Source organism: Lissotriton helveticus, chromosome 6 (assembly GCF_964261635.1).
Source record: "Lissotriton helveticus chromosome 6, aLisHel1.1, whole genome shotgun sequence".
Lineage (NCBI taxonomy): Eukaryota > Metazoa > Chordata > Amphibia > Caudata > Salamandridae > Lissotriton > Lissotriton helveticus.
This window is the reverse complement of record NC_136067.1, coordinates 830925365-830948445: the sequence shown is the minus strand read 5'-3', so window position 1 is coordinate 830948445 and position 23081 is coordinate 830925365. Positions and strand designations below refer to the sequence as shown.

The 23081-nt window shown below is 49.6% G+C and overlaps 1 protein-coding gene across 3 annotated transcripts in view; it reads left to right on the top strand.

The window, feature by feature from the left end:
- MTRES1 (mitochondrial transcription rescue factor 1) overlaps nt 1–23081 on the top strand; it is an 88172-nt gene that overhangs the window by 33242 nt on the left and 31849 nt on the right. For all 3 annotated transcript variants that reach the window (XM_078648423.1, XM_078648424.1, XM_078648425.1), the window contains exon 2: nt 4247–4706. In XM_078648423.1, the coding sequence (XP_078504549.1) occupies nt 4255–4706 (452 nt within the window). In that variant the 5' untranslated portion in view covers nt 4247–4254. The remainder of the gene's footprint in view (nt 1–4246; nt 4707–23081) is intronic.

Genomic DNA, 23081 nt, shown 5'->3' with positions numbered 1-23081 from the left:
ACTGTCTTTCCTTGGACTGCTCCCTGGATTCCACACTCTGGAATCCAGTGAGCACTGAGTGACACTTGGAACTTTACTGCATCACTAGGAATATTCTAAGATACAACACTCACATTTGTGAGAGATTAAGCTATTGAGATTGTAAATGACTGCCATTTATTTATCTGTTTTAAAAACCAACACATAAATAAAAAATTTGACATTTACAATGCCAATAGCTCTAAGTTTTGCAAAGGCGAGACCGTTGCATTGTAAATGCTTGTTTTTTAATGACATCTTGTTTTGCTGTGATTGCTGAATTGTCTTCACAGAGAGTTGCATGAACTTTTGCATTTACAGTCTTTGATATGTAGAGTGACATAGCTGGGATGTCAAGATGATCTTTAGTGGAAGCGCAAAGATACTTCAACGTTTAACTCCTACTTAGAATTATTCTTAAGATCTGCTCCTGAGAACCAAATCTGAATTGTTTGTGGTGTTAGAGAAGTGTTTGATGAGAGATCCTAGGTGAGAGTTGATTTCGGTCTTGTGTCAATTGCTGGCACTTTGATATTGATGCATGTTACATAGGCAACTAAAGTCCAGTGGTATACCAGCTAAAATTCCTTAATTTCTAAAACTGTATCGGTCTGGAGATGGAGACTGGGATATGGAGGGGGCTCTCCTTTGCTGCCTGAGCGGTATAGGGCTCGAGACTCCCTCAACCCTCTCTCTTTTTTCCAAACCTATACAAGGAGGGACCCCTATGACATTGCAGATCATGGCTTTGTTTCAATGTTTGTGAGCTGAGCACTGGCCCTGTATCCATCCCTCTCCCAGGACCCTTCCCAAAAAAGGATAAGAGTCAGTCTGCATATTCCAAGCAACAAAGACCTGCTTATTCCATACTGGCACACACAGCTGCTGAGGCCATGTATGAAGTTGGGAGTACCCACCGTTTTTATGCACCTATATGCACAAGAGCAAGCCACGGTATCCCCCCTGCCCTGCAATATCATGGGGAAAAACTGGAGTGGTGGAAGAGGAGGCTAAAGCTGCAGGTGTGTGGCTACACCCCAGATATGGCCTCAGGTCGGGGACAATGGAGTTTGGCCCCTGGTCCCGGTCAGGTCAAGTGGATAGGGAGACATAACCAACAGTTGTAAACTGTGAGACTGTATTGCTTTTTGTGTGATCACGCCCATTTTGTTTGGCTTGATGCTCTTGCTTTTTTCTACGCACTGGGATACTGCTAATCAGCATATGGTGCAGAAATCCCCCCATGGCATGGAAAGTTAAATGGCACATGTGGACTGCAGCACTTATTATAGCATTCACCGGTATTACAAAGGAAACTCCTACTATTTTAGCCTGACTGCTGCAGTTTAATCCTGTAGTCTCACCTGTCAAAATAATCCTTTTTTGCAGGAGGAAAACACCTTCTCTTTAAAATATGAATAAGACACTCCCTTTAGGCCTTGTTGCCTACAAGGGAGTGTATATAGTATCTAAACATGGGACGTGCAGAAATGTAATAATGCTGTGTTTCTACAATGAAAAGACGCCTATTTTAATGTGGAGGCTCTTGCTGTCCTATGAGGAAAACTAGAGTACAGATTAAAATATTAATTTCTCTAACTCCAGGTTTGGGACAAGCTAGAGAAAGGGTTCAACCACTATTTTCAATATTTATTAAAAACCCAGTTCCATTGCAAAGTTACATTTTTGATGAATATTTAGGAAAATTAACTTATAGAAAGGCACCTTTTCCTTGGTGACGCTCCTATAGTCTAATTTGCATTATCTGGGCAGTAGCTACCCCACCAGTGCTTGACCTTAATGATAGTCTCTCGTTGAGGTATTTGGGTCCGATGTTGTTGAGGAATTTGTAGGCATGGGTGAGGAGTTTGAAGGGGACTCTCTTCTCGACAGGGAGCCAGTGGAGGTCTTTTTAGGTGTTGGGTCATGTGTTTGTGGCTTGGAGTCCCGAGGACGAGTCTGGCGGCGGAGTTTTGGATGGTCTGGAGTCTGTGTAGGAGAGATCTGTTGATTCCAGCGTATAGGGCGTTGCCGTAGTCCAGACTGCTGGCCATGAGTGCGTGGGTTGAAACTGAGGTGGCATGTAGGGCAAAAGAGTGATCACTGATGGGCTGAATTGCTACCCGAGCAATTACTTGTGGGTAGGCTGATTGCAAGCATTCCTCCCATCAACTTTTGTGTGTTTGCCAAATACGTTAAATAGGGATGTGTTTACCACATTGCCCAGGGTTTTATTACCACTCTTTGACTCATCACCGGAAACTACCACACACTGGAGCAAGACTAAAAATGATGTGTGCTTATGATTTAATCATGCAAACGTTATATCAAGCACCTACACTTGCATCTTTGTGAATCAGGTAGAACATTCATTTATTATTTTCCTTAAATAGGTTAGGCCTATCCCTGTGACAGTCCTTTGTAAATCGGGCCCAGTTTGGGTTATTTGTGATTCAAAAAGTGTTTTTCCATTAGTCCAGTTTTGATCTTGGTTATGATTTTGTGATCTTTCTCCCACCGATTGTTTTCACTCAGATTCCGTCAGTTATACTTTGTACTACATTACATTTTATCACTTCTGGCATTATGCTGAGTTATGGGAATTTACTACTCCAACTATCAGCAGTTCCAAGACTGAAATCGTGATAAGTTGATTTCTGTATCATTCTTAAAACGTGTTTGTTCACAAGATAAGAAAGATGTGTCTAACGCTATCCAGTTAATCTCTTCAGTCTCGCCCATTCTTCCAGTGCATCATTTTTGTGAACATTGGGAGTGGGTTTGGTTCTTGAAATAGGTGCTGATTTTCAGAGAACATGGGCTTGAAGATTATGGTGCATTTTGTACTCTTCATGCTCACGACTCACCTTTGCCAGATCCTCGCTGCATATTAATGCCAGCTCACCACACTGTCCACCAGAGACTGCTCCCCTACTGCCTACTAATGCCAGCTTTCACCACGTGCATTGGTGTCTGCTTCTTACACGATTCACTACTGCTCACTCCTTCGACTGTCTGCCACTGCAGGCTCTTCATACTATCCTACAGTAAGGCCCTTCACATTGTCCACCACTGCAGGCTCGCTATATTTGTCATCAGTACAGGTCCTCACACTACCAATCCCCACACTGCCCTCCAGCATTTTTCACTTGGCCCTTGTACAAGCTCTTCAGACTGTCCAAAAGACGAGCTCTCACACAGCTCTTGCCACTTGGCTCCCCATGCTGCTCACGAGTGCCACTTTCTCACTCTGCACACATTTGCAATCATCTGTTCCTAATCCTCAGCGCCCCTGAGTGTCTGCTCCTCTCCCTGTCCATCATTGCCTACTTCTCTTGTCTACTTTTGCCAGCTATTAACACTGCAATCCAGTGTTATAGTCTTACATTCGCAGAGTGTCTGCTCCTAACCCTGCTCACCTTGTCAGTGATGTAATGTGCGGTAGGCCCAAAGTGAGCCACCACCAACACAAAACAAAAAACTCACCCCACAAAAGCTAAAACTATTTACTATATCAAGTATTGTCATATAATAATATAATATAGTGGTCTACAATATTCAACAGCCACACAAATGGAAATGTGCTGTGGCTGCTCCTTGCAACCTTTTGTAATTTAATTATGGTGGATTTCATCCCATTGAAATATACATTATTTTGTTTTATATGGCAAATTATAAAAAATGTCTTTGTACAATAAAGTATGTAGGGTGGATCACTTGTCCTGCTAACCTGGGTTTTCAGGAAGCTGGTATGTCCCTTGGTAAAAAACCCTCTTGCACGTGAGTGGGTGGTATTTCTGGTAGCGGTATATCTTGGTTCTCCGCTATTACACTCTCGTGTCTGCATAATCACAGGGTTAGTTGGTATGCAGCCTCCGCCAGGAGGTAGTAACCCAAGGTTAAAAGCAGTAGTACACGAGAGTGTAATAGCGGAGAACCAAGATATACCGCTACCAGAAATAACACCCACTCACGTGCATGAGGGATTTTTACCAAGGGACATACCAGCGACCTGAAAACCCAGGTTAGCAGGACAAGTGATCCACCCCCCCTTAATTGATTTATGAGATTATATTCCAAGGAAATTGGTTGGATCACACGTTTTTCCTTCTCCCCACCTTATGATTTATGAGTCAATAAAGTATGTAAACATTATTTGAGACATGGTTCTGTTTCAAGAGGCAAAAAAGAAAGTTTGTAAGACATATTTGTGTTTGGTGATTTCCAGGAGATGCCATGACAGGTTTCAGATTATCCATCAGCCTTTTGAGAAAAGTCAATGTTTTTATTCGACCCTGGGAGAGACGCTCAACCTGCACACTCTGCGCATCAAGGACACAATGCATGCTACCTGTTAACCCCCATACAAGGGCTGCATATCATGGAACTCATGCCAAAGGAGCCTTTTCTATAAGCCCCTTCAGGGGCCTTGGATTGCACCTTGAAAAGAATTTGGCTTTATCTGTAAGATTAAAAAGTAGCAAAACTTCAAAGAAGAATCGAAAACAGACTTTGCAAGAAGATGATGATGATGATGATGACGATGATGATGACTTAGATCAGCATGATTTTGAAGCGGAGGTTGAAGAAGATCCTAACCTTCCAAAGGATTACAAAGATCTTGTCAAATCGGTGCAGTCTTTCCGGTACGATGTTGTCATGAAAGCTGGCCTGGATATTGCAAGAAGGTAAGTGTAAATGGTTTGAGAATTGCAGTTATGAAACTGATAATTCTTGTCTATCAATTTAATATCGAAATATGGGTTCTATTTTACCACTGTTCTCCACTCTTTGATCTCGTGAATTTCTCTCCCTTAGTGTCAGTGCATCTCTTTTAAGCATAGATAAAGAAGAGTTTAGGAGTAACTAGATGTTTGCATTCTGATTTTTGTTTATACACTGGTTGCTAGATACTAATCGCGGCTCTCTGGAAATCAGAAAAGCCACGTACTCACTGTAAACAAAGTAGATGTGTGCACATATAGGCTGGTCAAACAGTTGTATTTTATATGCATTTAATTTGGAAACAAAGTCTCCAAAATATGATAGGGAAAAGCTCTAGGAGATTCGGTACAAAGTTGTGCTTAGAAATCTTCTGCATTTATTTTAATTTAATGTTATTGTGCACTAGTTCCATTATACAGATACCTGCACTTTGCCTATGAAATATCGAAGATATTCTATTCAGATTCTAGAGCGGGAAAATACTGAAAGGTTATATGTGTCTCATTATGTCCTAAGAAGCAATATGTTGCAATCCTTATATTATTGCTTAAAAAGTTGGTTGATATTGAATTCAAGATTATCTCCCTAGACAAACTGTAATGCACTGCTACTCAAAGTACAGCCAGGGGGGGGGGGGGGGGCACTTGCGGCCCTCTTGACCTTTACATGTGGCCCTCCTGGTGAACAGCTGTTTACTTGCTGAGCACTAATATTCAGAAAAACATTTGTTAAATAAACAGGCAAGCGTTTATTTGCAGATTAAATGAAGTAGACCTCCTTACACAATCCCTGACACACTCAAACCCCCTACCGCCACCCTGCTGGCATTTTTGCGGCCCTCAGTCACACCACGGACAGTACGTTGTGGCTCCTGGGCAAATGTTTGGTAATACCCAGAGTTACCGCTGGAAGGTAGTGTGTGAGTCTATTGGCCAAGTAGCAGGGGCCAAACTTATAAAGAACTCTATGGTCCTTCACCAGCCCTTTGAAATGAACTCTTGCGTGGTGTGGCAGCCTTATGGTGCAGATGAATGTGGTTATGTTTTTGAAGATTTAAGAGAAGTTGGGCTGCAGCATTCTGCACCAACTGGAGTCTCCCAAGTTGGTAGGCTGAGAGGACGCAGTACAGCGCATTGGGGTAATCCAGCTTTGAGGTTATAAGGCATGAATAACTGTTTTCTGGCATTGTGAAGGGAGCAGATACATTTACTTTTAAGGATCTTAGAAGGCCAACGCATGCTCCTACCACACTGTCCACAGGGGAACTGAAGGATAGTTTATTAGCAAACGTAACCTCGAAGTTGCATACAACTGTGACAGGAGAAGGAACAGAGTGTTGCCAGAATTTCCAGCCCCAAGAAAGGGGAGGGATGCCGAAAAAAAATACTTCGTTTTTTTCCGGTGTTGCATAGAAGATTGCTCCGGCCCATCCACTGAAATACCACTGACTTACCAATCTGTTCTGAGCAATGGGAGTATTACTGTCCCAAATTAGAAGGATTTGTGTGTCATCCCTTTTTTTTTTTTTTTTTTTTTTTTCAAATAAATTTTTATTGTTGCACTAAGCACATCATCTGAGAAAATATAGGGACACGGGCTGGCCTCAACATTCAGCCAGTATCCGTCCGTACCGCAACTTTTCATTTGCCCCTGAGGATTACCCCCCCATCAACCGCAACAGTGCAATTCAAACCAAAGCATGTTACAACTGCAGATAAATGAGAAAAACAACCCCCAAGAACAGCTCCTGCATGCCCGCCCCCCACCCTCACCCCATAGTTCGTCCATCCTTTTCCGATGAAATTAACACCCTCGAACCAACACAGGGCACCACAGTGATACAGTTTAACAGGCCCAGTCTCTTCCCCCTCTATTTGTGTATGCATCAATCATCAGGTGTAGCAGCGCTCTCCTTTAGAACTCCTGTGAGTTCACTCTAGTCCGTGGTAGTGCCTCCACTTTGTCCATACTCTCCGGAACTTCTTTGGGCAACCTCTGGCCTTGTACGTCACTCTTTCCGCCGCCATGTAGAGGTCGAGCCCCCTCCTCCACTCCTCTAATTCTGGCGGCTCGGCCGCACCCCAGCGCCTAGCAATGTCCCTTTTGGCCACCACTGGGGGCCAGCACTAGAAATATGGTCAAAGGGCGGGCCAAGTCGACTTCGGTCGTCAATCCCAACAGTGCTAGCTTGGGGTCACGTGGTAAAGTAGTCTCCAGGACCTCCTCTAATTCCCCAAATATGCCCTCCCAGTATGTCTGTATGATTGCACAGCCCCAAAGTGTGTGGTAGAAAGTTCCCTCTGGCTGGTGGCACCTAAGGCATGTCGTATCAATGACCTTCCCCATTTTGTACAGTCGCACCCTGTCGTAGTATGCTCTATGTAGCACTTTCAGCTGAATGAGACGGAGTCTGGACTTAATCGCAACCTCACGAGGGTGCATGAGAACCAGCTCCCAGTCCAGGTCTTCCATTCCCCCTACGTCTGCCTCCCATCTATTACGCAAGTCTTGTAGTGTTCCTAATGTATTGTTGGTCAATGTTCTGTACGTTAGGGACACCGCCCCTCTCCCAATTTGCTCCTGCAGCAACCTGCCCTCTAACGGTGCGTATTCTGGGACGTCTGTCAGATCGATGTTCTGTGCCCTCCAGGCGTGTCTGAGCTGAGAGTATCTGTAGTACTGAGTGTTGTGTAGGTCAAAGTCCTCCTGTAGAGCGCGGAATGTTTTCAGTTCTCCCCCGGCAATCACGCCCCCAATGGTCGAGATGCCGATGTTGTCCCACTGTCTAAAGCCTGTCAGTTTGTGGAGCTCACCCAGCCACCTACAGTGCCATAGTGGGGTCTGTCGGGTGGGTCGTTTGTCCCAACCCATGCGTTTGGTTGCCCTGTTCCACGCAGCCAGCGTGATCTTGGTAGCCGGTAGAAAGTGTCTCCCCGCTGGACCACCGTATAGGTAGTACAGAACGTTCGTGTGAGACCATTTTGATCTTTCTAGCGCATATGTAGGGTGGTCTATTGCTGCATGCAACCATTCATTTATCGGGGCGAGGTGTTCTGCCCAATAGTATGCCTCGAGGTTGGGAAGGGAGATCCCACCGCTGTACTGGTGGCGTTGCAGTGTGGCTAAGGCCACTCTCGGGTGTTTCCCCAACCATAGGAATGTTCGCAGATCACCGTGAATATTAGACAAGGTTGCGGGAGGGAGCGGGTAGTATTCATTTTGCAGGGCATAGAGGAACTTTGGCAGCGGAACCATCTTATACAGTGCTGCGCGACCCAATAGGGTGAGCGGAAGCTGCCTCCACCGGTCCATGTCTAACTTTGCACTTGCCACAATGCGTGTCACATTGTTGTTAAGGGAGAGTGTTTCGTCTAGTGTTATGAATACCCCCAGATACTGGAATCTCTCAGTGGTGTGAATGAGGAGTTCCGGCAGGCACTCCCTTCGCTCTCGGCCGTGTGGGTCATATAGAATCGATTTATGCCAATTAATAGTATGACCAGCTCTCGCCCCGAAGTCATCCAACTCTTTGAACAGGGCCGGGATCGTGGCATCCGGGTCCGTCACAAATAGCAGGACGTCGTCCGCATACAATGAGATTTTTTCCTGGGTAGACTCCGAGTTTCCCCAGGTAAACCCCCTGATCCCTTGATTCTGTCGGATCCGGATCGCTAGTATTTCTATCGTCAAAGTGAACAGTAGGGGGGACAGTGGGCACCCCTGACGTGTTCCCCTGTTAATGCGGAATTCGCGCGACAGTCGTCCATTTACTCGCACTCGTGCCTTTGGGGCCGAGTACAGGAGCCTAAGCCACTGTAAAAACTTAGGTCCAAAGCCGAACCTCCGTAACGTCTCAAACAAGAAGGGCCAGTGGACCGCATCGAAGGCCTTCTCGGCATCTAACGAGAGGAACCAGTGGGGCTCGCTCCTCTCTCGGACTTCCTGCAGCCAGTTATGGGTGCGGCGGAGATTTAGTTTGGTCGCCCTGTCTGGAAGGAACCCGGACTGATCTGCATGCACTAAATCAGAGATTACCCCCCGCAGGCGCCTAGCTAGTATCGTAGCCAGAATCTTCGTCTCCATATTAAGGAGAGAGATCGGGCGGTAGGAGGCACACCTGTCTCTGGACTTACCCTCCTTATGGATAGGGACAATTGTGGCCGTGGCTAGATCAGGTGGCAAGCTCGCCTTTTGGAGTGCCTCGGCAAATAGCTGTCTAATATGGCGTAGCAGCAGGTCCGCTGTACGTTTGAAAAATTCCGCCGGGAAGCCGTTATGTCCCGGCGTCTTCCCCGGCTTCAGGGACGTTATTGCCTCTCCTATTTCTTCGAGCGTAATCTCTGCTTCCAGTTCCGTAGCGTCCTCCTGGGACAGTTGTGGAACCTCCATGTCACACAGATAGTGGTTAGCGTCCGTCTCGTCCCCCAAGTCCCTAGCTCTATAAAAGTCCTCGTAGTACGCTGCAAAGGCCTCCGCTATAGCCTCGTCTGTACAGGCTGCTCTGTTCCCTGTCACTTCAATCCTGTCAACCCATCGTGCCGCCCTTTCTCTCTTGCTCAGCCATGCTAGGAGTTTTCCTGATTTGTCAACCACGTCGTATAGGCGGTGGAGTGTCGCCAGAGCCTGTGTGCGCGCCTCCCCCGTGACAAGGTCTCTATAGCGCCTTTGTGTGTCTAGTAGTTTCCTAAGTATCCTTTTTTCCTTTCCCTGGTGGTATTCTGTTTCGAGGGCTAAGATCGAGGCCTCCTCAATCGTAACCGCATGTTGTAATTCCCTCCTGGCCGCTCCCAACCTGCTATTTACACGATCCCTAAGGACTGGCTTCAATGCTTAGAGCGGTAATTGCAAACACAACAGTGATGGACAGAATGTGGATCAATGTCACACATTCACCCCAGTCCAAAGATCTGGGCCCAAATCCATCGTTTTTCCACTCCACACCACCCTGGGTTAGACAATGGCGATATGCAAATCAGCGCTGACCCTGTGCCCCATGGGAACAGTCCAGTCCGAACTACAAAAGCCATGTCCTTCCCAGAACGGAATCAAGCATCCGAGGACTATGGCTCCTGGCTTCAATGCTTCCCAGAGCGTGATCCCTGATTCTACTGAGCCCTCATTCTCAGCCACATAGACCTTTATGTCCGCTCTAATTCCCTTCAGTAGGTCCGGTGTTTGCAGGTCCCACGCCACGAGGCGCCATTCCATGGTCTTTTCCCTCCTCCCTCGTCCCAAGTGTACATACAGGGGGGAGTGGTCCGAGATACCCCGCGCTTTATAGTCCGCTAAGTCATTGACCGTGATTTCTTGCCTAGAAGTAAATAGATAATCTAACCTGGAAAAGACCCTGTGAGCCCCGGAATAAAAGTAGGCCTCCTGTGTCGGGTGAAGCCATCTCCATACATCAGTGAGGCCCAAAGTGTGCATCTGTCTAGCCAATGCCGTACCATGTCCTGCTGCACGTGGGGACCCCGATCTATCTCTCGTGGTACACATTACATCGTTGAAGTCCCCCCCCACTATCTGAATCGTATCTGCTGTGTCTAGAAGGATAGCAGTGACTGCAGTGAGGGTGCGTGCCTGTAATTTTGGTGGGGCATAAACTGAGACAATTGTGTATCTGCGCCTCCTCCATGTTCCCTGTACTCCTGCATATGTCACCTGAGGGTCCAACCATGTGCGAGTGACGGCAAACGGTGTGGATTTTTTTACGAGGACTGCCGCCCCCCTGGAATCTGCCGTGTAACCTGCGTGTGCCAGCACCACGTGCCTACCTCTTGCTATAAAGGCGCACTGAGTGCCTCTTAGATGGGTCTCCTGGAGTAATATAATGTCAGGCGCTAGCCTCTTAAGATATGCATTCACCAAACCCCTTTTGATCTTTGACCCAAGGCCATTCACATTCCAAGAGAGTACCGTGACACCTGAGTCACCAGTGTGGTTGTGATCTAGTGGGTCCGCCATTGTGTGTTTCTTCCGTATTTCCCCGAATGGCACTCGAAGTGGTGTGGCGTAAGGTGCGTATTGGCATGCAGTCGCTGTTTCTCAACATCCCCCCTCCCCCAACTCAAGATAACTCCGGTCCCCCATGAACCCCCCCCCTCCCCACCACCCTCCCCTTCCAGACTCATCCCAATATAGGACCGAGCTTTCAGCGGGAGACGTGTCGCCCACCCACTCCACCCCTTAACTCAACTAACCCTCACCTTTCACCCCAACTCGAAAGGCCGTGAGAGCACTAGGTCCAGTCTCGTTTCTAGCCCAATGTCTCAACCAATTCAAGGAAAGAAAACATATACACTGAACAGGGGAAAGATAACAAACACAAGGGAGGACTGGCAACTTGCGTTTCCTCGTGCCTCCCGGCCGTCTTCTTCAGTAAGCCACTCTGCAGTTTTCAGGAGTGTGAGTCTTGCGTGGCGGTGTCAGTCCCGCTCTGTTTGCCGGATGAGTCCAGTTCCAGATGGTGGATCTCCTTCTCCAGCGGGTGCATCGAGCCTCTCTCCTCACTGGGGTCTACTTCCCCAGGTTCCGAATCTCCATCGTCCGCTCGATCTTCATCGTCCCCTTCCGAGAGTGCCGAATGGCGTGGGATTTGTCGTCGTGCGCCTGCCGTGGAGGACCCTCCCGGCGATTCCGATCGCCCTCTTCTGGCCCCCGCGGGTGTGCGTGCTTGGTATGGTGTCCCAGTAGCGCGGGAGTGGAGTCTCCTCGATGTCCGCCGTTGTGGCTTTGGGAGCCCCCAGCTGACTCTCTCTCTCAGTGACCTGTCCAATTCCTCGCGTCCTGCCGCCTCTCTGCTGTGGAGGACAGGCCTCTCCTCCAGCCACTGCCAAGCGTCGTCCGGGTGTGTAAAGAAGATTGATTTGTCCTTGTATAGAACCTTAAGTTTCGCTGGGAAAAGCAGCATGTAGGTGATCTTCAGTGTTCTCAATTTTGCTTTCACCAGGTCAAAAGAGCGGCGCTGTTTCTGGACCTCCTGGCTATAATCTGGGAAAATCATGATGTTGGTGTTCTCTAGCCTAATCTCCCCCATTTTTCTGGCCTCACGAAGAATTAGATCGCGATCCGCAAAGTTCAGGAAACGTGCTATCACTGGTCTAGGTCTTGCACCTTCCGGGGGCTTCGCCAGCAGTGCCCTATGAGCTCTTTCGATTATGAAGCACGTCGAGAAGCGTGCCGTAGGGAAGGTCGTGGTCAGCCACGTGTGGAGGAAGGCCGCCATATCGTTCTCCTCGATTCCCTCCCTAAAGCCCACAAAGCGGAGGTTATTGCGGCGTGCCCTATTTTCCGCATCATCCACCTTCCAAAGGAGTTGTCTGTGAGATGCTTGGAGTTCCACCATTTCTTTGCGGAGCGTGGTAATGGAGCCCTCCGCTTCTCCAAGTCGTGTTTCAGTTTCCGTGACTCGCGCCAAAAGGTTCCTGAAGTCCTGCCGGAGGAGGGTGACCTCAGATCCCACCTCGCCTATTTTAACTTCCAACGCCGCTCTCGACTCCTGGATGTCGGATCTTGAGGCTTGAATGGCTGCTAGAAGCCTATCGGTGTCCGGCGAGCCTTCCTGAGCTGCGTTGGGGTGTTCCCTCCCTGGGCGGGAGGTCGCGAAATTGTCCATCGGGCCTTGCTTCAGGGCTTTAGGGGCCGGATTATTCTTTCCCATGGTCGCCCACCGACAGGGTGTATGTCTCTGGGGCCAGTGAGGTCCACCCCCCCCCCCTCACACTGTCGGATGTAGTTTGTATGGTTCTAGAGATTGCGAGTTTCAGCCGCCAGAGCCCACTCCGCGACCCGGGATAGCTCCACGCGTGTCCGTTCCCTGTCTGTTAGATTTCCTCCACGTCGCAGGCTGATGGTCAATCGCCACTGCTGCGTCACAGTATCCGTATTGTCACTCAAGACTCAAGTGTCGCTTGGGTACCCCCCTGCAGGATCTCGCTCGGCTCCCAAGCACTCGTAGATAGTAGTGGGTGGGCAGTTGGTCAAGAGGGAGGAAGCCCACGTGGATGGGGGGGGACGGACAGGACCCCAGGCCAGCAATCTGATACAACCCAGGCCAGGGGGCAGCACCGTTGTCTTCTGGGCCTGCCACCCCAACAACACAGGGCCGGCACTCCGGTGATCGCCGGCGTATGTGTGCGCCGCCTCCCCTGGATCGGCACCGACTATCTCCAGGGGCTGCCTGTACCTCCGTCCGCTGCTGTCCGCCCCCTCTCCGTGCCCGCACCGATGCTTTCTCTCAGGCTCTTCGTGGTCAGGCGCGGGGTTGCTTCATTTGGGCGCCATGTTGGTAAAGGGCGGCCCCGTGTGAGTAGGGTTGTGCGGGGCCGCTCCCCGCTGCGCCAGATCTTCTGTGGGTGAGTGGGACGCTTCCCCCGGCAGCGCACCCTGGTCCCAGGCAGGCCAAGCCGCCCCCAGGCAATCCCGGACCTCAAACCGCGAGTCAGGCCGCCATGTTGGTAAAGGGCGGTCGCGGCCGAGGAGCAGTGCGGGGGGGGGCCGGGGGGAGACCCCCTCCTCCTACCTGGGGCAGTCCGTGGGTCGCCGCTGCGGGGGTTCTCAGGCTCCGGCCGGAGTCTGCTATGCCGTGTGGTGTGGTCCCCCAGTACAGTCTGCCGGATTCCTCGCCGCCCTCACCTCCTCCGACAGCCGCAGTTCCAGCCTCCCTCGGGACAGCCCGTGTGGGCCGCCAGGCCGCAGCACCCTCTTCTCCTGGCCCGCGCCCTGCAACGCCAGTGCGAGCACCTCCCGGCAGCTACGTTCCGCTCCCTGTCGTCCGGTGTCCGGCTGGGGCTAGCGCCGAGCCCGGGGCGCCATCTTGGTTTTGCCGCCTCCTCCGTCTCCGATCAGGGGAATCTCGAAGTACAGGCTTCCTGCTAGTCCGCGGACCTCTCGCAGCAGCGTCGCAGCTTCAGCGTCTCTTCCGGAGATCCGTATGGTGATTTTTGATTCTGTGGCATTAAATTTATGGCGGATTTGGTTATCGACGGCCGGGAGCTCCCGAGCCCTGCGTCTAGCTCGGCATGTTGCTAAGCCACGCCCCCGTGTGTCATCCCCTTTGGGCACTACCTTTACCCCAAACGATTCCTCCAGAGCTGCCAGAGGAGTCATGTAGACATTAAATAGTGTTGGGCTCAGGGCAGAGCCCTGAGGAACACCAAATCTTAGAGGTTTAGGTTGGGTGGAAAAGGTGGCACCCATCCATACTGACTGACTTCTGTCAGATAGAAAAGACCCAAACCATGGCAAAGTGGCTCCACCTATCCCTCCATTTCTCAGTCATTGAGGGAGAATAGGGTGGGAAACCGTATTGAACGCAGCCAATTGGCCTAAAGCAGGAGGACCACTTGCTTCCAGGGGTTCACTGCTAGCTTGATGGTGTTAGATACTTACACCAGTGTTGCTTCTGTGCTGTGTCCAGGGCTTAAGCCCAACTGAGAAGGATACAGCAGCTGATTAGAGTCCAAATACTTGGACAATTGAGTATTAAACAGTTTCTCCAGAATCTTAGAGAAGGCTGGCAATAATTAAATATGCTTTTAGTTTGCCAGGATGTATTTGTTGGCAGAGGAACGGATCCTGTGCACACGCAAGAGAGATTGGTTGTCCTGATGTCAGGACACAATGATACATACGTGAAGGAAAGTATATCAACGTACAAAGTTCAAGCACAAAAGTTCATGTACGTGTAAAAGTCCTTTATAGAACAATTATTGGTCAGTACAGTAGATAATAGCCAGCCGACACGTGTTTCGTCACACCGTGGAGGAGATGTGACTCATCAGGGCTAGGAAGGGCATAAAAGGAACAAAGCATAATGGAAAATGAAAACAAAATTAAAATTGAAACGGGAGAAGAAAAAAACTTTCTGTTACTTCAACAATTGCGTGGTGGATGTGTGAAAAAACCAGAAAGAAGGCTAAGTGACAAGTGGATACCCTATGGTGCGAAAGGCATAATACGATGACATATGCACAGGAAGAATTAGCGTTCAAAACATATGCGTGAAAGTGCAACAAGTAATATTCTAACAAAGCAAATGCTGGTAAAGTCGTCTTGGAATGGGAAGACTTAGAGTCACAGGTAACGATGCAGAACAGCCTAAAAGAAGACAAAGACAGTCCAACATATTGACACGTATGAAACCACAGATGTACTCGACATTGTGAAATGAAAAAATCACTGACCGAACAGATAGGGTCCTTCAGTAATGGTACTTGCAGTCGCAGAGTATACTTGTTAAAACAACCTAAGAGAAGACAAAAGGTCGGGCACGAAATAATCGCCGGAGTGAACACAAATGAAGTGAAACACAGTCCACAGGGTGGGTTCCCAAATGATTCTCTTAGGTTGTTTTAACAAGTATACCAACTGATTTTTGTTTTCATTTTCCATTATGCTTTGTTCCTTTTATGCCCTTCCTAGCCCTGATGAGTCACATCTCCTCCACGGTGTGACGAAACACGTGTCGGCTGGCTATTATCTACTGTACTGACCAACAATTGTTCTATAAAAGACTTTTACACGTACATGAACTTTTGTGCTTGAACTTTGTACGTTGATATACTTTCCTTCATGTATGTATCATTGTGTCCTGACATCAGGACAACCAATCTCTCTTGCATGTGCACAGGATCCGTTCCTCTTCTGTTTTGGTCCAGGCCGCCCTTAACCTACACAGGGGTTTGTTTTCCTTTGGGTTTGTGTTCCCCTGTCCTGTATTGCACCGCGTGCCTACCACACGAACTCCACAACCAAGAGATCACACCGCTTTGAGCGCCACTGCTTCTTGCTCTCCCAACTCAAACCCATTCCGGTACATGTATTTGTTGGCAGTAGGTTTTTTCAAAAGTGGAATGAGCTTAGCTTTTTTCCAGCAGCTGGGTACAGTGGATTGGAGTAGGATGTAGTTTAGGCGGGAGTTAAAAGTAGGATTGATAGCCACAAGATTGGTGCCAAGATATGAGGAGGGCAAGGATCATCTGGGGAACCAGATTGACAGGATTGTAGAGGTTTAGTAGAGTCCTCCAGAGAGCTAGTGGCAAATTCAGTGAAGGAGCAAGATCGTGTAGTCGGAGCTATCAATGGCTGGTTCTCTTGCCACTTAGTATCCGAGATATCACTGTAACCTGAGACATTTAAGGCCTCGGCAATACCTTTGATCTTGTTATCAAAAAAATCGGAGAGTTGCTCGCATAGTTTAGGTAAGGCCTCCAGGTGCTGTGCTAAGGTGCTGTGATTTGAGAATTTCCCCTAGGTTTATTGCTAGACATCGCAATTTGGTTGGCAAAGAAATAAGGTCGGGCCTCTACTTCTTGGTGTTATTTTTTTTTTTTTTGGGAATACTCAAATTTTATTGGGTTTTACACAGACATTGTCAAGACACGACCACAGTTGTACAAGACTTGCGGATTGGTAATTAAGATCACACTTAGCCCCTCCCCACACCTGAAAACAACTAACTCATGCACACCTGTGCAGCCAGATGATGGCACAAGATCAAAGACCCAAGATCCTCTCATACCCCCCCAATCAATCGAGCAGCCCCAGCCATTTGCCCCACACTCGTTTGTACTTCTTTGGACATCCGCGAGTCAGGAATACCGGTTGTTCCTGCGAGGCGCACCTGTCTACGCCCTTCCGCCATTGGATAATTGTGGGGGCGGTGGAGTTCTTCCATCTGGCTGCAATGTCTCTTTTTGCTACCACCAGTGCTGTACCCAAGAATGTCCTGTCTGCCCTACAGCCTCCTATGCCATCCAGGATCCACAAGAGCACAACCTGGGGTGTACAGGACACTTCCAACCTCAATGTTCTGTTCAGTTCCCCAGGATCAGGTCATATGATAAGTCTGCGGGTTCTGTTGCACAGTCGGGGCATCTTGGGGCAGGCAGACAGCTGGCTTGGTATAATCTGACGGGGTGAGGTATGCACAGTGGAGGTAGTAAAGTTGAATAAGCCACAGCCTAGCTGAGATGGTGATCACTCGGGGGGCCATGACATCCAATCTGGTTCGTAAGTGGTCTAGCATGGTGGGGGGATTTATAATGAGTGATTTGTAGATCCGGGAGACCCCTACTTGACCCAATTCCCCCATGAGTACCTTTGCTTCCATGGGTTTGAACTCTGGGGGCGAGGTGCCCTTTGGTGTATGTGTCGCAAGCGCGTGCCGGAGTTGCAGGTATTTGTGAAATTGGGTGGTGTTAAGTGAGTATAAGTGCTGGAGGTCGTGAAATGTTTAGAGATGTCCTCCCTTCCAGATGTCAATCTGAGAACTTCATTTCATAGAGCTTCTTATCGGCTGGTAGGTAGAGCTTGCGCCCCAACCTTTCATGTCTTTTAGATTGTTGGCATTTTTTTACTAAGCTCCTTATTAAACCACGGAGCAGAGGAATGTTTTAAAAGGCCAGTCCCGGCCTTAATGGGCGCACTGGTGTCCGCCATATGTCTTAGCAAGGTATTAACTGCCTGTGCATCCCCTCAATGGCTCCATCGATAGGTGCATTTTTTTTTAATTAAGTATGGAAGGGATATCCTCCATAGTGGTATTAGCCCAACTACGATGAGGTACAAATGGAGTGGGTCTTCTACCGATAGAACCCTGCTCAAGTTTCCAACTAAAAATTACAGTTGCATTATCAGTTCAAGTATTACACTTGACATCTGCTATTTACACATAACAATTCGGAAAAATAGGGTACAGAATTTGCCCAGCTAGGTGAGTGGATTGATTGACAAACTGCTTCAAGTTCCACGCAGACATGTTGTCAAGGGATGAGCAGCTCATGTGGGTGATTAGCCTTAACCACATGAAGATTCAGATCTCCCAGGATGGAGAAATTGGAATATTTTAGGAGATATTTGAATAAACAACCATCAAGGGAGGACAAAGATTCCCCGGCATAGTCGAGAGGACAGTAAATTAAGACATCCGACAATATTTTACTCACCGAAGGGGAGAGGCAGAACCCCAAATACACTGCGCCCAGGAGTTCGGTGATTTCTTAGAATCCTTGCCCTAACTTTCTCTGTGGAAAACTTTATTTAATTGTTTTCTAAAGCTCTACGGCACCAAGAAGATTTAGCCCATTTCACAAAGATCATAGACAATACACTATTATTTGAAATTTTGGTTTTAAGTATAAGCTAAAACTATGCAAAAACCTGTCATTAATAGAAGATAGGACAAAAAAATGAACATCCGTTTCAATTCAAATAACTCAAAAGGCAGTGGTTTAACACCTTTCTTAAAGGGAGCAGATCGGGTTGAGAATTCAAATTGTAGTGAGTACCATAGGTTTTTGCTGCTCCTGGGAAACACTAATTTTGAACTTGCAATGTTTTAAATCGTGTTGATTACAAATGGAGAGAGTTACCTCTCCTCAGGCCATAGAATCAACCAGAGTTGTTTAACAAGTTGGTGTGGTGTGTTCGTCTGTTCAGGTGATTGGCTTTGTAGACAAGGCAACACATTTTGAACTTGATCCACAAAGAGAAGTCAATGCAGTGGTTTAAGTGTTGGGAGATATGATATGCTTTTTAGGGCTCGGACTCCTCCCCCTCCTGGGGGAGGAGTTAAGAGATCCTAATGTTATAAGAAAAAAAAAGAAGAAGAAGAAGAAGGGCCTTGGTGAGAGGAATTCCACACATTCCTTTGCGTTTTCTGGCATCTGGTCAGTGATTCGTCTTCCCTGTGCTGTGTATGTAGTAGCCTTGAAGTGATAGGCTGTAAGTAATGTACGCGTGCCCGATGTGGCATTTTGTGTGCGAGAGCGAGCATGGCAGAGTGATTAATCTTAATTACGAGCTGTCAGAGTGCCCGTGTAATGCAAGCCAGATGATGCGAACGCGTTCACAGCGGTGAGCGCGTTCAATGTTAAATGACGAGAGGCAGCAGGCGAGGCTCACAGAAGATGACTCATACATGCTCGTCCACACTGTAGTTCTTGTTTTAAGTTGCTACGGGGTGTCTTTTTTCTGCCTCTGCGTGACAGTCTGTAAGAATAATGAGCGATGGTGTGCTGACTGTTTATTTTTAGGGTCTGGGAAGGGGAGTGTGTCCGTCCGTTGTTTGAATGTGTGTAGGTTTCAGTTCAATGATCCAGAACACGGAGGAGAGAGACGTTGTCTACGTAATCAGATTTTTAAAAACTTCACTGCCCCACAGTTTCTAGAACAGGCTGTTGACTGCAAGACTGATGCACATTCCCAGACTTCCGTAATTTCTAATGAAGTTTAGGCATTTTGAACTTTCTGAACCCTGTCTGATGCAGCCACTTCACTAATACATAACAGAACAGGCACAGTTTCCCTCGCTGCTGTATAACCGCCAAATGGTTCCAAGCCCATACAGTCCATGGCCTCTCTGGAAAGGTTTCCAGGTGGATGCTAGTTCGCTGAGGGCAGGTGAGCAGAGTGCGAGTATGCAGGGTGAGCAGAGTGTGAGTTTGCAGGGTGAGCAGAGTGTGAGTATGCAGGGTGAGCAGTATGTAAGTATGCAGGGTGATCAGTATGTGGGTGTCCAGGGCCAGGAGTGTGTGAGTGTGCAGGGTCAGCAGTGTGTGAGCATGCAGGGTGAGCAGTACGTTGGTGTCCAGGGCCGGCAGTGTGTCAGTGTGCAGGGTCAGCAGTGTGTGAGTATGCAGGGTGAGCAGAGTGCGAGTATGCAGGGTGAGCAGAGTGCGAGTATGCAGGGTGAGCAGAGTGCGAGTATGCAGGGTGAGCAGAGTGCGAGTATGCAGGGTGAGCAGAGTGCGAGTATGCAGGGTGAGCAGAGTGCGAGTATGCAGGGTGAGCAGTACGTTGGTGTCCAGGGCCGGCAGTGTGTCAGTGTGCAGGGTCAGCAGTGTGTGAGTATGCAGGGTGAGCAGTGTTTGAGTATGCAGGGTGATCAGTATACGAGTATACAGGGTGATCAGTATACGGGTGTCCAGGGCCAGCAGTGTGTCAGTGTGCAGGGTCAGCAGTGTGTGAGTATGCAGGGTGAGCAGAGTGCGAGTATGCAGGGTGAGCAGAGTGCGAGTATGCAGGGTGAGCAGAGTGCGAGTATGCAGGGTGAGCAGAGTGCGAGTATGCAGGGTGAGCAGAGTGCGAGTATGCAGGGTGAGCAGAGTGCGAGTATGCAGGGTGAGCAGAGTGCGAGTATGCAGGGTGAGCAGAGTGCGAGTATGCAGGGTGAGCAGAGTGCGAGTATGCAGGGTGAGCAGAGTGCGAGTATGCAGGGTGAGCAGAGTGCGAGTATGCAGGGTGAGCAGAGTGCGAGTATGCAGGGTGAGCAGAGTGCGAGTATGCAGGGTGAGCAGAGTGCGAGTATGCAGGGTGAGCAGAGTGCGAGTATGCAGGGTGAGCAGAGTGCGAGTATGCAGGGTGAGCAGAGTGCGAGTATGCAGGGTGAGCAGAGTGCGAGTATGCAGGGTGAGCAGAGTGCGAGTATGCAGGGTGATCAGTATGTAAGTATGCAGGGTGATCAGTATGTGGGTGTCCAGGGCCAGGAGTGTGTGAGTGTGCAGGGTCAGCAGTGTGTGAGTGTGCAGGGTCAGCAGTGTGTGAGCATGCAGGGTGAGCAGTACGTTGGTGTCCAGGGCCGGCAGTGTGTCAGTGTGCAGGGTCAGCAGTGTGTGAGTATGCAGGGTCAGCAGTGTGTGAGTATGCAGGGTGAGCAGAGTGCGAGTATGCAGGGTGAGCAGAGTGCGAGTATGCAGGGTGAGCAGAGTGCGAGTATGCAGGGTGAGCAGAGTGTGAGTATGCAGGGTGATCAGTGTGTGAGTATGCAGGGTGATCAGTGTGCGAGTATGCAGGGTGAGCAGAGTGTGAGTATGCAGGGTGAGCAGAGTGTGAGTATGCAGGGTGAGCAGAGTGTGAGTATGCAGGGTGATCAGTATGTAAGTATGCAGGGTGATCAGTATGTGGGTGTCCAGGGCCAGGAGTGTGTGAGTGTGCAGGGTCAGCAGTGTGTGAGCATGCAGGGTGAGCAGTACGTTGGTGTCCAGGGCCGGCAGTGTGTCAGTGTGCAGGGTCAGCAGTGTGTGAGTATGCAGGGTGAGCAGTGTTTGAGTATGCAGGGTGATCAGTATACGAGTATGCAGGGTGATCAGTATACGAGTATACAGGGTGATCAGTATACGGGTGTCCAGGGCCAGCAGTGTGTCAGTGTGCAGGGTCAGCAGTGTGTGAGTATGCAGGGTGAGCAGAGTGCGAGTATGCAGGGTGAGCAGAGTGCGAGTATGCAGGGTGAGCAGAGTGCGAGTATGCAGGGTGAGCAGAGTGCGAGTATGCAGGGTGAGCAGAGTGCGAGTATGCAGGGTGAGCAGAGTGCGAGTATGCAGGGTGAGCAGAGTGCGAGTATGCAGGGTGAGCAGAGTGCGAGTATGCAGGGTGAGCAGAGTGCGAGTATGCAGGGTGAGCAGAGTGCGAGTATGCAGGGTGAGCAGAGTGCGAGTATGCAGGGTGAGCAGAGTGCGAGTATGCAGGGTGAGCAGAGTGCGAGTATGCAGGGTGAGCAGAGTGCGAGTATGCAGGGTGAGCAGAGTGTGAGTATGCAGGGTGAGCAGAGTGTGAGTATGCAGGGTGAGCAGAGTGTGAGTATGCAGGGTGATCAGTATGTAAGTATGCAGGGTGATCAGTATGTGGGTGTCCAGGGCCAGGAGTGTGTGTGTGTGTGTGCAGGGTCAGCAGTGTGTGAGCATGCAGGGTGAGCAGTACGTTGGTGTCCAGGGCCAGCAGTGTGTCAGTGTGCAGGGTCAGCAGTGTGTGAGTATGCAGGGTGAGCAGTGTGTGAGTATGCAGGGTGAGCAGAGTGCGAGTATGCAGGGTGAGCAGAGTGCGAGTATGCAGGGTGAGCAGAGTGCGAGTATGCAGGGTGAGCAGAGTGCGAGTATGCAGGGTGAGCAGAGTGGGAGTATGCAGGGTGAGCAGAGTGGGAGTATGCAGGGTGAGCAGAGTGGGAGTATGCAGGGTGAGCAGAGTGGGAGTATGCAGGGTGAGCAGAGTGGGAGTATGCAGGGTGAGCAGAGTGGGAGTATGCAGGGTGAGCAGAGTGGGAGTATGCAGGGTGAGCAGAGTGGGAGTATGCAGGGTGAGCAGAGTGGGAGTATGCAGGGTGAGCAGAGTGCGAGTATGCAGGGTGAGCAGAGTGCGAGTATGCAGGGTGAGCAGAGTGCGAGTATGCAGGGTGAGCAGAGTGCGAGTATGCAGGGTGAGCAGAGTGCGAGTATGCAGGGTGAGCAGAGTGTGAGTATGCAGGGTGATCAGTATGTAAGTATGCAGGGTGATCAGTATGTGGGTGTCCAGGGCCAGGAGTGTGTGAGTGTGCAGGGTCAGCAGTGTGTGAGCATGCAGGGTGAGCAGTACGTTGGTGTCCAGGGCCGGCAGTGTGTCAGTGTGCAGGGTCAGCAGTGTGTGAGTATGCAGGGTGAGCAGTGTTTGAGTATGCAGGGTGATCAGTATACGAGTATACAGGGTGATCAGTATACGGGTGTCCAGGGCCAGCAGTGTGTCAGTGTGCAGGGTCAGCAGTGTGTGAGTATGCAGGGTGAGCAGAGTGCGAGTATGCAGGGTGAGCAGAGTGCGAGTATGCAGGGTGAGCAGAGTGCGAGTATGCAGGGTGAGCAGAGTGCGAGTATGCAGGGTGAGCAGAGTGCGAGTATGCAGGGTGAGCAGAGTGCGAGTATGCAGGGTGAGCAGAGTGCGAGTATGCAGGGTGAGCAGAGTGCGAGTATGCAGGGTGAGCAGAGTGCGAGTATGCAGGGTGAGCAGAGTGCGAGTATGCAGGGTGAGCAGAGTGCGAGTATGCAGGGTGAGCAGAGTGCGAGTATGCAGGGTGAGCAGAGTGCGAGTATGCAGGGTGAGCAGAGTGTGAGTATGCAGGGTGAGCAGAGTGTGAGTATGCAGGGTGAGCAGAGTGTGAGTATGCAGGGTGAGCAGAGTGTGAGTATGCAGGGTGATCAGTATGTAAGTATGCAGGGTGATCAGTATGTGGGTGTCCAGGGCCAGGAGTGTGTGTGTGTGTGCAGGGTCAGCAGTGTGTGAGCATGCAGGGTGAGCAGTACGTTGGTGTCCAGGGCCAGCAGTGTGTCAGTGTGCAGGGTCAGCAGTGTGTGAGTATGCAGGGTGAGCAGTACGTTGGTGTCCAGCGCCAGCAGTGTGTGAGTGTGCAGGGTGAGCAGTGTGTGACTTTGCAGGGTGAGCAGTGTGTGAGCGTGCAGGGTGAGCAGTATGCAGGGTTAACAGTGTGTGAGTGTGTAGGGTGAGCAGTGTGTGAGTGTGTAGGGTGAGCAGTGTGTGCGTGTGTAGGTTAAGCAGTGTGTGACTGTGCAGGGTGAGCAGTGTTTGAGTATGCAGGG